Consider the following 15,954-nt stretch of genomic DNA (forward strand, 5'->3'; position numbering starts at 1 on the left):
GTTGGCCCAAGTAAACCGTCGACCGGACATAAAAACCTCTCTTAAGTCTAAGCTATCAATGACGAGCATTAAACAAGAAAGGCCAATGTCCATCAAAAGGGCCTTTACTCTTCTCATGAGGAAATCTCATCAAATTAAAATCCCCGCCGATTAAAATCGGATACGGATTATCCTTTGCGAGATTTACCAACTCACGTAGAAAGTCGGCCTTAAAAGCGTCTTGGGCAGCACCATACACGAGCAACCAGACTCCAAATGAAACCGTCTGCTTTGTTCTGGATATCGAGTTTGATGTGATACTCTCCATCTGAACTAGCACGAACAGTCATTGTGTCTATACGGACGCCAAGTAAAATGCCCCCAGACCTACCACGAGGCGGACGAGAAAACCACTGAAAGTTAATCCCACCTGACAATCGGTCGAGGAGACTTTGTGAGAAATTTCGTCTACCCGTCTCCGATATAGCAATAAAATCTAAATCATAATCTCTACAACCATCGGCAATGTGAGAATGCTTAGCCAAGTCTCCAAGACCTCTCGCTATTCCGAAACATGCCAATCATCGAGAAACTTTTGTAGATTTAGTATTTTTGCCATATCTACGAGACTTCTTACCAGCGGACGATCGGGAACCACGTGCGAAGCTTTTAGATCATAAATTGAACTAAGCTCCGAGTGTTCCAAATCGACCTCGATAAGAGTACCAATAATAGACGAGAGGAGCTGACCATCTAAGATGTCATCCGCTCCATCATCGTCATCAATCGGGGTCTCCAGCCCGGTGGAGTCATTCGAGCAACCGTTAAACGGTCAAGCTCCGTCTGTCTCAACACATTGGCGAGAACCGAAACCTCGTCGGGCCTAGTACCCAACGAAACTCCTAAACTGCTCAAATTAGAAGAAATGCGAGAATCTGAAAAAGAAGTGAAAGACTTGGATGAATGTCTCGTACCTGCCGTGTCCAAGTTCTTCTCCGCCTTACGTCGCATAGCTCTCCGCAAGGCGTCCTCATCGGTAGGTCCCGCCCCATCCTCCGACAGCGCGTACCTCCCACTCCTCCTCAAAGTCGGGCCGAACGACCGGAGGAGGAACGGTAGGGGTAGGATGCCGCGGAGCGGGGACCGGTGTAGTAGAGCTCGGGCGTGGCGAAGAAGTGGTCGAAGCGAGAACGATCGACGAAGCGGGTGAAGAGGTAGGTGATGCAGGGGTAAGAGGCGATGAAGCCCCCGCACCGACCCCGGCCTCGACAACCCACCGGCCGGTGGAGAAGAAGTCGTAGACGATGGGGCATCGGCCGACCCCAAAGGGTCCGAGGCCATGCCCCGGCCCCGGCATCCCCACCACCCGTGGAGACGGAGCAGTCTCCCGAGGCGCGTCCGAGGCCCGGCTCGTCCGTCGACGGAGGCTACGCCACTGCATGGCTGTGCGTCCACCGAAGGAGAGGTAGCCGCAGCGACACTCCTCCCGGCGTCTAAGCCACGCGACGGCCGAAGCGACGTGACACTGGAGGGCGCGCATGGCGCGGCCTCAGCTGAGGCCACACCCCCCCGCGCCTCGTCCTGGTGGCGCAGCAGCGCGGCGTCGCCCGCCGCCTCCTCCTCCAGGGCCGGTCCACGCGGAAGCAGGCCGCCAGGTGGTGGTGAGGACGTCGGAGCCCTCGAGGCCCGCTCCACCGCCACCACCCTCGAGGCTGAAGATGGCTGCGATGCCCCGGAGGCGCGAAACTCGACGACGGAGAAGAAGCCGGCCTAGTCCGACCCTGCATAAAAGTCCGAACACGTGAAGGTGAAGGAGTCCGAGATGCCCGTGATGGAGAAGCAACTAGATGCGGTGTTTGGGACCGTGCCCTCACCACTATCTCTCGTCCTCTATCGGTCACCGGTGAGTGATTAAAAGGAGTCAGAGCCAGCTGTGCACCCGTCGCCGAGGTTGCACCGGTCGTGTACGTAGGAGGGCGGGTATCCACCTCCATGTTCGCCGCCCCTGGTGCATCCTCCGCTGAACCATCCTCTAGTCGCTTCTCCTCTGCACCATGGGAATCATCAGAATCCTCACCATCTTTCCAGAAGAAAGGCCGAAACCGTGAGTCGGGTATGAAACCATCCGCCTCCTTCCGAAACCGAAATTTGTAGCCATTGAGGTGTAGTAAAGCAACAACCTCCAAATAGCCACGTTTATCTCTCGAGAGCACCGAAACATCCCGCATAGCCACCAAAATGCGAACAATCCCCTGACTGCGAAGAGTATGTAAGTCCACATCAAGAGTAGAACCAATGAGAGTCCCAACAGCCCATAGCCCAAGAAAGTGCTTCACGGAATCCGGCACACCATCGACATGCACCCAAACAGGCTTCATAACAAAGGCCGGAGCAATATCCCGATGTTCCCAAGTAGAGACAAGCACCTGTGCTCGAACCTTGGGTACACTCATCCGCATGCCATCTATCCTCGCCAAATCATCATGTGTAGGAACCCCAACAAGAAAATCCTTCTCCCCATGTGGAGACGCCTCCCATCTCCAGGTGGGATTCCCGGGACACATACGAGCAAGGAGGCTCGAATATCCGCCGCCGTGATCGTCCCCTCACCGGACACACTGAACCAAAGCTGTGGGTGCACTAGAGGCAATCAACCGAGGCTTGTACACCGAGTCGTGGAGCTGCAGGTCAAGAGTGGCATCATTACCGCAGCCAACAAAAAAACTCATGGGCTTCGGAACTTTCAGAATAGGGCATCTAACAGTCGGATGATCCCCAGAATCACAAACCAAACAATAATGCAGAACCTTGCAGTTCTTTGTAGCATGAGTATTCACATCACATTTCCAACAACGTCCCACCTTCTTCGTTTCACGGGTGCAATAGGAGCTGGAGCATCCGTAGGAATCCGGTGAGGTGCGGCGGTCAAACCCTGCGGTACAATCACGGATGGCTGTCCCATAGCCTCCGGGATGGCCTGTCCAAGAGGAGGGGCAACCGGCTGGACCCCCGCCTCCGAACCCACAACGGCCACCGCCTTCTTCTTCCGTCTTTTCTTGCCTTGACCGGGCTGAGCTAGCGGCTCGCCGTTGAGGTGGTGGCTGCCGAGTCCGCGGCTGCGGAGGGACGACTTGTGGCAAGGTACTGCGGCACGTACTGCTGCCCCACTTGCGGATACCGATAATACCGACCAGAATACTGCCGAAAAGGTTGCTGCGGAGGAATGTAGTGCATCGGCGGAACGGGTGCGCGGGCGGGCGGACGAAACCCCGTGTTTGGCCGCGGCGCGGGGGCTCGCTGCGCCGGCAAGGGGTGCCGGCCGGCCACCCTTGGAATCCCGGCGGGCCGAGGTACGGCGCAGCGCCGGTGGCCGGGGGCGCCCCGGCCTCACCGCAGCGGGCGTGGGCGCCGTTGCCCCCAGAGTAGACGCCGCCGCCGGGCGGCACTGGCGGCCGCGACGGTCCCGACATGGCGGCGCGGTCACGGACCCCCGCAACCACCTGCGCGAAGGAGGGTCGATCCGGATGCGAAGAAGTCAGCGGAGAGGGTCGGTCGCGCGGAGAGGAAGGGTGGTGATTGGCGGCGTCGGCACCGTGTTGGAGAGGAGCGGCGGCGACGAAAGCAGATTGTCGAGACGAGAAGTGCACACGATCGTGACTTCGTCCAGGAAATCGTGCTGCGCGCTGAAGGCCCATAACCGCATGTCCGAAGCCGGCCCACCTCTGCTGGGGCCCACCCGCATGCGCCGATGATCCCGCCTCCGGAGGTTTGAATCGAGGCGTGATCTCCGCCGCGGCCGTGACCCGCACCGGCGAGGTCGCCTCCTCCGCCGGCCTTCCCATCTCCCCGCCGCCCATCCTCGAACCACTCATCGGCCGCTGGATAAGCACCTCTCACGCCCGCCAAAGACGCGGCGAAGAAGTCCCCGGAACCGCCGGCGGCGTGACCCGTCTCGGCGGCAAAGGGCCCTTCCAAGCTTTTAGCCGCACCGAAGGTTTGGGCAACCGCAGCCCTGTCGGAGACGAAGACGCCTGTCGCCGAACCTCCTCCCGAACGGAAGATCTTGGCGGCGACGAAGATCTAGCCCTCGCTGTGGCCGGCCTTGACTCGGGCTTCTCCCAAACCCTGGACGCCGCCGATGGATAGCCTATGCGAGACCAGAAGTCGGCGAGCAGCACATCGCCGTTGAGGGCCGCAGCGGGATCCGGCGGCGGAACACATGGTTCATCAGCCAGACCTTGCCATGCCACCTCCTCCGCCAGGGATAGCTCCTCCTCACCGTCCGAGATCTCGCCAAGACGTTCAAAACGCGATCCAGAACTCGACGAGCCGGTCGACGGCCGATCTGCCGGCGACTTCCCCAGCCCGATTGGCTGTAGGAGCAGCCTACGGCGAGGTCTCGTCGGCGGCGTCCGCCAGGCCTCACTCATTCCTCTCTAGAATTGGCTCTAATACAATCCTTAGCAATGATGAATGTATGTTACATAGTATAGTATGAACTGTATTTGATTCTCGTTTCTGCCTGCCATTAACTACAGCTATGTACCAGTGAGTGTTCGATTCAATCGCCATCGGCTCCATCTTCATTATTTATTCCTCTGCGCTCTTAAATTGGTCGCACCAGCAGCTTAAATTCGTTGCTCCTTCGGTGTCACGATGAAAAGTTCGGTGCTCTTGCATGTGTGTGCTCTATTCTTGCTTATGTCAGTTACTCAGTTCAAGAGACATTAAATTCCTTGTGTGCGTCTTCCATATGTTTAGACAAGGCATGTCCCGTCGCACTCGCCAAGGCAACCCAGGGGCGACCCTCCCCCCAACCCTAGCGCCGCCGGGGCCTCTCCTCCCCCGCGCCGCCGGAGGAAGCTGCCGGGCAAAGCCCGGGCGGCCGACGACGGCGGCCGGGCGTTTATCGCGGCTCCCTCGTGTCATTGGCGGCGGATCGGGGACGGGACCTGGTGAGGCGCTGTCTTGCGCACGGTTCTCCAGGCGTTTGGCGTCGCAGCCCGACGAGCGGTGGTGGGCGCCTCTGGCGGCGTGCTAGGCCGGCGGCAGAGGTGCGAGCTGGGGCAGGCTGGATGGGGTCAAACCCTAGGTCATCTCCTCCTTGCCTTATCCGTGGTGTCGGCGGCCGGCAGTGGAGGGCTGACTGTTGGGCTGTGGCGTTGCCCAGGAGGATGCGGTGTCTACGGACTTCGAGATCTGTGCTTGGTGTCTCCGGCCAGCAACCTTGGCTAGCCTAGGATGGTCGACGGTGTGGGGGCCCGATCTGAATAAAGGTGGCGGTCCTAAGGTCTCTCTTGTGCTAAGATGAAGACCTTCCTGTGACCTGTCATTCTTGATCTGGCCGGAGTGATGAGTTCCGGAAGGCTATTGCCTGGAGTTTGCTGGATCGGGTGGTATTCGTTCGTGCGCACCCATACTTTTATTCCGACAATTTGGTCTGGAGGGAGCGACGCGAAGCTCTGTTCTGTGTTGACATCAAGTGACATTTTGGTTCATGGCGAAGTCAGAAGAAGGGAATATCATGAAGGCTGAATTGGACGACTAGCTAAGGGAGGTTCAAGTCTTTGTGTTGTTGGGGGGGGGGGGGGGGCTTGGTGTTCTGGTCTTCGTCACAATTTGCCGCAACAGTGGTATGAAAGTGGGGACGGTAGTACATGTGAACTTCACTTGATCACACAATGTAGTATTTACTAATATCTACCACACTACCACCACATTCGAGAAAATTGCACAAACCACTTACTATTATTGTCTACTTTTCCTATATTTTGCAGAAAACACCAACTTTACATATAGTTGACTGTATAGAGGTCCAAATCTGGGATTCGACTTGTTAACAACAAATTTGACGGCCAGGGCCCACGGTCAATGATGATGTGGTGTCCACGTGTCATCAACTAGCCTTTTTTCAAACCTTAAAAAATATAAAAAAATTCCAAGAAATGAAAAATAATAAACTAACAAATCTAGGAAAGTTTGAAAAAGTTTAATATATTTGCCACTTTTTGTGAGATATGGCCAAAATTTGGTGAATTTTCAAAATTTTCAAAAGAAATCTGAAAATATTCTAGTATTTGAAACAATATGACATAAGTAATCTGGAAAAGTTTGACATAACTTAGTAAATTAGGAACAAAATAAATTTGAAAACTCTTTATGTATTCCTGTCCACATACATTCAAACGGTAAGATAGTAAATCCATCAGTTTTAGCATCTAGATATCATCAGGCTTCACGCACCAAAATATTACAGCCATCAAGTACTTGCCATCTTGAACTTACCTCCGCCTTCGACAAAAAACCATCATACCGTCCGATTTATATTGTTTCGTTCATTGGATTTTTTTCCAAAATTTGAAAAATGTTTGAAAAGGGCTAGTTTATGATACGTGGGTGCACATCATCACTGACCGTGGACCCAGTCCTCAGATTTGTTGTTAACAAGCCTAATCCTAGATTTGGACATTTGTGTAACCAACTACACGTAAAGTTGGTGTTTTCTGCAAAAGACAGAGACATGAAAAGTAAGTAGTTTGTTCAACTGAGACTATAGTGAGTGGTTTGTGCAATTTTCTCACCACATTCATAATTCGATGTTAACTTTGACATATTACAAGTTGAGTCAAGCAGGTTTTGTGCCGGTTCGCTGTGAACTTGAGAAACACTCCAAAGCACAAAAGCTAGAATCAAACAGTTTGTATTCCTAATTCTATGTGTGGCCAACGTTCTAACACTTCTACCAACTACACTCCGTAGAGTGTACATTAATTTAAAAAGATACAGTAAAACGTATCAAAATCTACACATTAAAGAAAATAATGCAGTTACACCGCATTACTGCTGTCTGTGCTGGGCCTTAGGGCATCTCCAACCGGGCGACCCAAACGGACGGCCCAGCGCGTCCGTTTTGGGCCGTTTGCGTGGCCGAACGGACACCCGGACAGCGCACCGCGTCCGCGTGTCCGTTTGGGTCGCACGCTGCGCCCAACGCGCGGACGCACCGCAAATGTAATAAAAAAAACATAAATGAAAATGAAAAATAAAAACAGCACCAAATAAATATAAACTACTGGTTAGTTAAACTTAGCCCTATTTTGGGCAATTTTTACACAAAAGAAAGCCCTATATGGGCTTTAAACTAAAAAAAGAAACCCTAGACAGGGTTTGCGAGCACGGTGGCCGCCGGCAGTACTACCCCCAGTAGTACTCGTCATCGTCGGCGTCGATGACGACGACGCCCCCCGGCGGCGACGCGCCGTTCCGGCTCGACACGCCGGAGGGCACCGGGGACTCCGGCCGGGGCTCCCACCGCGCCCTTTCCCAGGGCGGAGTGCGGGTTCGGCGGGCTCGCCGGCTCGCGCGGCCGTGCCCTCGCGCGCGGACTCCCGCCGGAGCTGCTCCTCCTCCGCCGGGCGCGCGGCTCGGCGCTCCTCCTCCCGGAGCGCCGCCCGACGCGTAGCCTCCTCCTCGACGGCGCGCCGGCTCGAGGAAGGCCCACGCCTCCGCCCGGGCGTCCTCCCGGGCCTTCTCGGCAGCCTCCTCCGGCGCGGAGGTGCGCGGCCGCCTCGGCGAGGTGCGGCCATTTGGCCGGCTCGTCGAGGTCCGGCCGCTCGCGGGACGCCGCGAGCGCCGCCCGCAGCCTCCGGGTCGGCCTCCTCCTCGGGGCTGCGGCCGTGGCCGTGGCCGTGGCCGTGGCCGGGGCGCGGGCTCGTTGATGTAGAGCCCGCCGGGCGGCGGCCCGCCCTCCCGCGGGTGTGCGCGGCCGCGCGCGAGGCCGCGCCGTCGCGGATGTGAAGCACGTGCGCCGGCGCGCATCGTGCTCCACCTCGAACCACAAGTCCCAGTTGGGACTTGCGTCGCCGTACGCCGGGTCCTGCTGGAGGTCCGCCGGCAGCTGAGTGCGGCGCCTCCGGATCTCGGCGTAGCGGGCGCGGCCGGAGCCCGGGATGGGCGGCACCGAACCCGATCCGGGCTCAGGTGCCGCCCGTGGGGAGGTGCACGTCCCCCACGGCATTGGGACGCCGGCGTCCCGGAACATCCGCGCCACCGCAACGGTGACGTAGATCCGCTCGCGTTCGGGAGGCGCCGGCGGCCCCATTGCGAACGCCGGCGGCGCGACTTGCCGGGCCGCTGCCGGCCTCGTGGTCGTTGGCGGACGGCTCGAACTCGCGCTCGGGGCCATGGCGGCGCGGAAGCTTCGAGCTCGCGCGTGCGGCCGGAGTGGAAAGTGGGGACCGGATAGGGACAGTCCCCTTCCCCGAGTCCACATTTAATAGGACCGGGGCACCGACAGTGGGCCGGCCACGCGGACAGGGCGGACACGCGAGGACGCCGCGTGCCATCCGCGGCCACGCAAACCCGGCCAAGATTTGGGCCGGGTTTGCGTCGTTCCGGACGCCGCGGCCGTCCGCTTTTGCGGTGCGTACCCGCGTTGGGCCGGGTTTTTGTCCGTTTGGACCCATCCGGACGCGCGGGCGCGGGATGGGTCGCCCGGTTGGAGATGCCCTTACTGCTGCAATAACGAATCCTTGTTGATTACTAATTACGTTGCTAATAAGCACCAGCACCAGCATGTGCATGTGCTACTTTAGGAAAGGTCAAGTGTTCACACCAACATGAGATAGCAAGTGGGGTGGTGTGCTAGTCTAGGGAATGGTCAAGTGTTCACACTAGCAAGAGATAGAAACTGGAGTGTGAACACCAGACACCAGAGTCAAGCATTCACGCTACTAGCAAGTCAAGACCAGTCAGGATAGTGTTTAGCTTTTGTCAGGATATAAGTAGCAGCTGGATAGTTTTCACTGGTGGGATGGCACCGCCTACTTAGTTCCATCTAACCCTTGTATCAGTTTTAAGACAACAAGACCACAAGAAAAGCAAGCAAGTTTTGAGCTGCACCAAAACGTGTGTGTCCATTGCCTTAAGTTGATTAGTGTCCAAGTGATAAGCGTGAGTAGCTGAAGCTGACAACAGGCCCTGGGTGACAATCCTATGTAAACACAAGGGCTTCTGATATGTATGAACTGAGCTTCAGTCAGTGTACTGTTGATTGATATATGTGCTAGCTTTGCAAGTTGATCTAAGGCCAACAGTCCAGTGTAATTGTGTACTCCATAAGAATTTTTGCATATTTTGCTCCAACTGTTGATCACTGTACGAGCAAGTGTAATTCAGCAAACGAACTTTTGCACATACTGCTGCAGTAAAATCTTGTGTGGCTCTTTCATACCATCTGGATTTCAGTAATGAACTAATGATACTCATCTAGATATGTTACTGCAGCTCGTTAAATATGTATCAGGAGGGGTCGCAATAATGGAGCGTCTGCATTCACCCATACGCAATGGGTAGGCTAACCCCATCCACACATTCAATATATGCTCATGGAGACATGGATCCATTTAATAATGCAGCGTCAGCATCTATCATGGACCTATCCTCACAGTGCTAAATCTGTACTGGAGTATATCTTTCGTATTCATCTGAACCGCGGCTCAGAGAAAAGCCATTGCTCACCGCAACCGATTAAGAGATCGAGCAGAAGCCAGCCATGAATCTTGCCTTGGGAGCCATGGGCTCCCTTCTGCCGAAGCTGGGCGAGCTGCTCAAAGAGGAGTACAAGATGCAGACCGGCGTGAAGCGAGACGTCCAGGCTTTCTCCGCCGAGCTGGTGAGCATGCGCGCCGCCCTTCGCAGGGTGGCGGAGGTGCCACGGGACCAGCTCGACGAGGAGGTCAGGATCTGGGCCGGCGACGTCCGGGAGCTGTCTTATGACACGGAGGACGTCGTTGACTCCCTCCTCGTGCGCGTCAAGGGCTCCGAGACTGATGCCGACATGGACGGCTTCAAGGAGCTCGTGAGCAAGATGAAAGGCTTGTTCAAAAAGGGCAAGGCTCGCCGTCAGATCGCCACAGCGATCAAGGACATCAAGGAGCAGGTCCAGGATGTGGCTGCCAGGCATGAAAGGTATAAAGCTGATGGTGTTTTTGCTAATCTAGCTGCAGCCACAAGGATCACAGCCGTTGACCCTCTCCTGGTGGCTCTCCACGAAGACAAGCAAAGGATTGTTGGAATTGAAACAGCAAGGGACAAGCTAATTGAGAAGCTCTGTTTGACTGACGATGCATCCAAACAACCCAAGATACTCTCCATTGTTGGATTTGGAGGACTGGGGAAGACAACTCTCGCCAAAGCAATCTATGATGAGGTTCGATCAGGTTTTGATTGTACGGCTTTTGTGTCGGTGTCTCGGAGTCCTGACATCAAGAAAGTTTTGAAAGAAATACTGTTTGAAGTTGATAGGAAAAGGTATATGAGTTTGCGTGGTGCTACACTAAATGAAAAGCAGCTCATCGAACAACTCCAAGAATCGCTAGGGACAAAGAGGTACATACGCATCGAATTCCGAATCTAGTTTATCTTAGAGTCGTTAGCACAGATGCCATTTATTTATTTAAATAACATGTAGAGTAATTTGTACTATATGCTCAAAAAGATGCTTAATTAACATTGTACTTCCTCCATCCTAAAAAAAGCTGCTCAATTTTTTCTAGATGTGAATGTATCTATAACTAAAATTGAACAACTTTTTTAGGGATGAAGGGAGTATAAGATTTTTAGAATTCTGCAATGGAATCCAAAAAAATGTATGTCTACATGGATTTCCAATGGTTGTTTTAGCAAACAATATTATTTCCGGGTCCAAAAAAATGTTGTATACCTTCTCTTGTACTGAAGTGAAAATGACAATATTTCTTCAGGTATCATGTTCGCGGTTTTGCTAACGCAATATAAGAGAATATGATTTGATTTGTAAGGTTGATAGCCAAGGGTCCATTTATTTAACTGGAGCATGTGTCCATGTTAATTGGGCCATGGAGTCCGTGGTATATGCATAGTGTTTCTTCTCTGCTCTCTCTATTCTCTCCTTTGAGTAAAAGGAAAAAATAAGGGACTAGCACTACAGAGGATAACACACGATAGTTTCAGACAACGGATGCCTTCTTCCTCTATTAGCTTCTGTAGCAACGGTTGCTACACAATACTTGGCAACGAATGGCTACAGACTTAGCAACGTATGCTTGCCCCAACAACCTATGCTCGGTTTCCTAGCAACCTATGCTAGGATCTCATACTTACCCCAGCAACCTATGCTCAGTTTCCTTGCTTACATGGGAGGGATGGTACCCCTATTTATACTTGTATGTGACCTTATAAATTGTTGCCATATGACACAATCCAAAACCCTACACCATACTTCTAAATTACTCTACAAATTCTAGATATTTCATACTACTAAATATCTTACTCTAGAACATTCCTAATTCTAGAGTTCTCCCTACATACTTTGGATATTCCTAGACATGCCTGCACAACCTATATGCACTAATTCTAGAGTTCTCCTTACATGCCCTAGATATTTCTAGAACTGCATACATGTCTACCTATTCGGTAAACAATCTATGTGCACTAATCACTCACACAGAACACAACTCATGTGCCTTGTTTACACACATAAAGCACACAACCTATGTGTGCTATTCACACCACAGCCTGCACACAATCTATGTGTGTAGATCACACCATGACAAGATTACCTTTAGGATAACATATAGCGCGGGTCAATATCCAAGTGCGGGACTGCTAGTTCATCTTTCACATTGGTATTTGGAACTTATAACTAGATTTACAGAAAACTTTACAGAGTGTTAAATTTAGCATTTTCTTTAATTAGTTCATCACCATCTGTTTAATTCTAGTTTTGCATCCTGCTAGGAATGATTTAGTTTGGGAGAGCTACCTTCCAATCGACTTCTTGGCCCTCGTAAATTTCATAACTGAACATTAAATATAAATTCATCTAGATCTACAAAATCGTCAGGTTCAAGATGTTAAGCTTCATGCACTAAGCTAACACAACCAAAGATTTAAACTGATGGAAAGGGCTAGGCAATCTACTCATACACTTCAACACAAGACACATCAACTTGCTTTAAAAGGCTATAAGTCTTGCGACCCAAGAAACAAATTATGCATTTGTTTGTATATTCCAGAAACGAACTAAATACCTATGTAAAAATCATATAAGATTCTTTTAAATAGGAACACACAAGAAACTGCCTAATAAGTCTAGAGTAGCCCACAAAGATTGCTCGCATGGCATATGCGTCATATAATCAAGATCAAGCGCCTCGGCAAGCATAAGATAATCTAAACTACTTCCTCCGGTCTCTTTTAATTGACTTAGATTTAGTATAACTTTGTACTAAATTCGAGTCAATTAAAAAGGACTCGGAGAGAGTAATTTGCAACAAAAAAGATGTAATCTAAACTTGGCAAGCGCATGTTCAGTTAACCCATGTGCTAGGACTACAAATCAAGATGAGCTTACAGTGTTGGTTTCCTTGTATATATTAGTCCGAGTCTGGTTCTTACAATAGGTGATACTAATCATTTAGGGCGTTTGCTCGAGTATAACCCTCTCCCCTTCAAACTCAAATACATTAAAGGCTGAGATCGTTTTGCACCCCTTCATAATTAAACTTATGAACGGGTACGGAACAATCTCAACCCTTTGATGAGTTTGAGTTTGAAGGATGAGGGTTGTACCAAGGCATGCTTTTATATTTTCTCCGGGGATTATTTCCTTGGATTAGCTCCTAAAAGTTTGATGTGGTTGTTTGCCTCTAACTGTTTTCCTTTATCATATTTTTTACTTTCTTATCTCATATAGCAAATCTTGTTCTTCACTACAACAACAACAATAACAACAGCAACATCAAAGCCTTTTTTCCAAGCAAGCTGGGGTAGGCTAGAAATGAAACTCAAGAGAAAAAAGGGAACCCAAACAAGAAGGACAAGAAAAAAAAGAGTAAACTAAGATTGCGGCATATGGATCGCTGATCTCCATGTAGTCCTATCAAGGGCCAAGATTTTAGGTACATTTTAATCCCTCAAAGTCTCTTTTTACCGCCTCCTCCCAAGTCAACTTTGATCGTCCTCTACCCCTTCTAGTCTCGTTCACTCTTTAGAATTCCAGTGTTAACTAGAGGCCTCCACTGGATATGCCCAAACCACCTTAGTCGGTGTTGGACTACCTTCTCGTCGATCTGTGTCAATCCTAACCTATCGCGAATTACCTCGTTCCTAATCCTTTCATTTCTTGCATGGTCGTGCAACCATCGTAGCATGTGCATTTTCGTGACACTTACTTGTTGGATGTGTTATCTTTTAGTGGGCCAATATTCTGCCCCATTTAGCATCGCTTGTCTAACTGTTGTCCTATAGAAATTATCTTTTAGCTTTTGTGGGACCTTCTTATCATATAGGATACAAGATGCTTGCCGCCACTTCATCCATCATGTCTTGATCCTGTAGCACTAAATAATACAATCTATGGATCCTTGGTCTGCCTTTCATAATTTTCTCTTTTGTAGGTACTTCATCGTTGTTGATGATATATGGGATGTAACTGCATGGAAAACAATCAGATATGCTCTGATGGGTACTGAATGCGGAAGTAGAATAATCACTACTACCCGCAATATCAATGTCTCTAAAGAATGCTCCTCTTATAATGATGATATGGTTCATAACATGGAACCTCTCTCTAATGGCGACTCTCAAAGACTCTTCTATAAGAGAATATTCCCAGGAGACAATATGTGTCCTCCTGAATTGCAAGAAGTTTCGATGAATATCTTGAAGAAATGTGCCGGGGTACCATTGGCCATTATTACTATAGCCAGTCATCTGGCTAGTAATCAACAAATAAAACCCAGTAGTCAATGGTATGTTTTGCTCAACTCTATTGGTAGTGGACTTACAAAAGGAGATACTAATTTTGACGAGATGAAGAGGATATTATCATTTAGCTATTATGATCTCCCTTCTCATCTGAAGACTTGCTTATTATATTTAAGTACATTCCCAGAAGACTATATCATTGATAGAGACCGGTTGATAAGAAGATGGATTGCTGAAGGTTTCATCCAAGGTGAGAACTTATATGAGGCTGGTTTGAGTTACTTCAACGAGCTTGTGAACCGAAGTATGATCCAGCCGATATATAACGATATTGTAGGTGGAATACATAGTTGTCGTGTGCATGATATAATGCTCGATCTCATATGTGACTTGGCCAGTGAAGAAAACTTTGTCACTATAATGGATACTATCAAGTTAAACACGCCTCTGGAAAGAAAGGTCCGCAGGCTGTCCATTCAAAAGGCAGAGCTCCCAACCACTCAGCTAGCAACCGGTAGCATCTCTCAAGTGAGATCCTTCACCATTTTTAGACCTGTTATTATTCAGATGCTTCCTCTATCGAGATTTGAAGTTTTGCGTGTGTTGGACCTACAAGATTGTAACCTTGAGGAATGTGGCCATCTTAGCCTTAGTTGTGTCGGTAATTTATTGTACCTGAGATACCTAGGGCTAAGGAACACAAGACTCCGAAAGATCCCGCTGGATATAGGAAAGCTATTATTTTTACAGACACTCGACTTGAAAGGGGTAGATGGGAATGCAGAAGAACTACCGGGGAGTTTTGTCCGGCTGAGAAATCTGATGTTCCTATATCTTGGTTGTATTACATATCTGCCTGCAGGGCATAAGAGTCTGACGTCCCTCAGAGAGCTAAGAGGGGCATACTTTACACAAGATAGCGATCTGGAAGAGCTGCGTTACCTGACCGAGCTGAGGGAGTTGAAGTTTCGTTTACCATCAAAATATCCTCTCGAGAAAGTTCATATTATGTTGGAGTCTTTAGGCAAATTGCACAAACTAGAGAGTCTACATATTGCATCTGAGGCAACCTGGGTTCGAATATTTGTGGTCCTGTCCATGGCGCTCTCGCGACTCCTGGGCGACTCTGTCTGGAGCCCGACCCGAGGTCCTGTCCATGGCGGGATCTCCTCGATCCGCGTCCATGGCGGGCCAGGGGCGCGGGATGTGCCTCTCCACGCGTCGCGAGACAGTTCTCCCTTGCCACTTGCCTCCTCCCGGTTCCACTTCCACTTCCACTCACACGAGCTCACCGCCGATAGCTAGGTTCCTACCAAAATCCAAGGCGAATCGAAGGCTAACGGCGGCGATCCGCACGGATGAGGAAGGAGAGGAGAGCGGGGGAGCGGTCGTGGTGGAGGCGGTCGAGTGCGGAGGGCGGGGAAGGGGCGATGGGAGCTCGCGAAGGCGCTACGGGCGAGGAAGGCCGGATCGGCAATGGCGAGGTCGAGGTCGACGAACGGAGATTCCGCGGAGGACCGAGCTATCTCGCCTCGGTGCGGCGGCTTCGGCTTACGCGTGGGCTCGTTTGGGCCAATCGCCGTTGCCCCGAGCTTGCCTATCTCGGCGCGGCGACGAGTTCGAGGGATCGATTGGAGCCGATGTCCAAGTTCATCTCGGGTGCGATAATGGCGCTCCGGGCGCCGATACGAGGCGAAGCTCGGTCCGAGGATCGTGCGGGTGCAGGGAGGCCTTTCGGAGAGATGCGGAGCTGCAGGGATGCGCACGGAGCTTGATGGCGAGAGGAGAGGACGCCGTCGGAGCGAGAATCTAGAAGCGGGCGTTCATCGATTCCCATTCGATTTGGCGTAGAGAAAGCATATGCGCGGCTACCGCCGAGGTGGAACAAGAGACCACATCCTCTGGGCCTTGCGGTAACGGAGTTGAAGGCGGCGCTTGCGTTGTTGATACTGCATCATCATTCTCTGATACTGAACAAGTGCGCAGAGGAGGTTGGGGATGCAGAAGTTTGATTGGTACGTGCTGTGCTTGGTTTTGGCGGGACCGAAAAGGTGGGGAGGCTGGTAGTGGGTTCCAGGAACTCGTCCATGGCGTCATGGACCAAGTCAAGAGCTGGTGGGCGACAGGTGCCGGTTGTGGACATGGAGGATAAGGAGCTGGAAACGCTTTTTGGACAGCTATGGGATATTCCACAGCATCTGGACAACCCTCCCCTGCGTGTGGCTC

The 15,954-nt window shown here is 51.3% G+C and overlaps 1 protein-coding gene across 1 annotated transcript; it reads left to right on the plus strand.

Annotated features, from left to right (window-relative positions):
• The first annotated feature begins 9,443 nt into the window (after positions 1–9,443).
• On the plus strand, positions 9,444–15,033 carry LOC124689240 (disease resistance protein RGA5-like). Its single transcript, XM_047222796.1, has 3 exons — positions 9,444–10,368; positions 13,419–13,978; positions 14,066–15,033. The coding sequence occupies exons 1-3, from the start codon at positions 9,533–9,535 to the stop codon at positions 15,031–15,033; spliced, it is 2,364 nt and encodes a 787-aa protein (XP_047078752.1). The 5' UTR covers positions 9,444–9,532.
• Positions 15,034–15,954: the final 921 nt, after the last annotated feature.

This window comes from Lolium rigidum, chromosome 2 (assembly GCF_022539505.1).
Source record: "Lolium rigidum isolate FL_2022 chromosome 2, APGP_CSIRO_Lrig_0.1, whole genome shotgun sequence".
In the NCBI taxonomy this organism is placed as follows: domain Eukaryota; kingdom Viridiplantae; phylum Streptophyta; class Magnoliopsida; order Poales; family Poaceae; genus Lolium; species Lolium rigidum.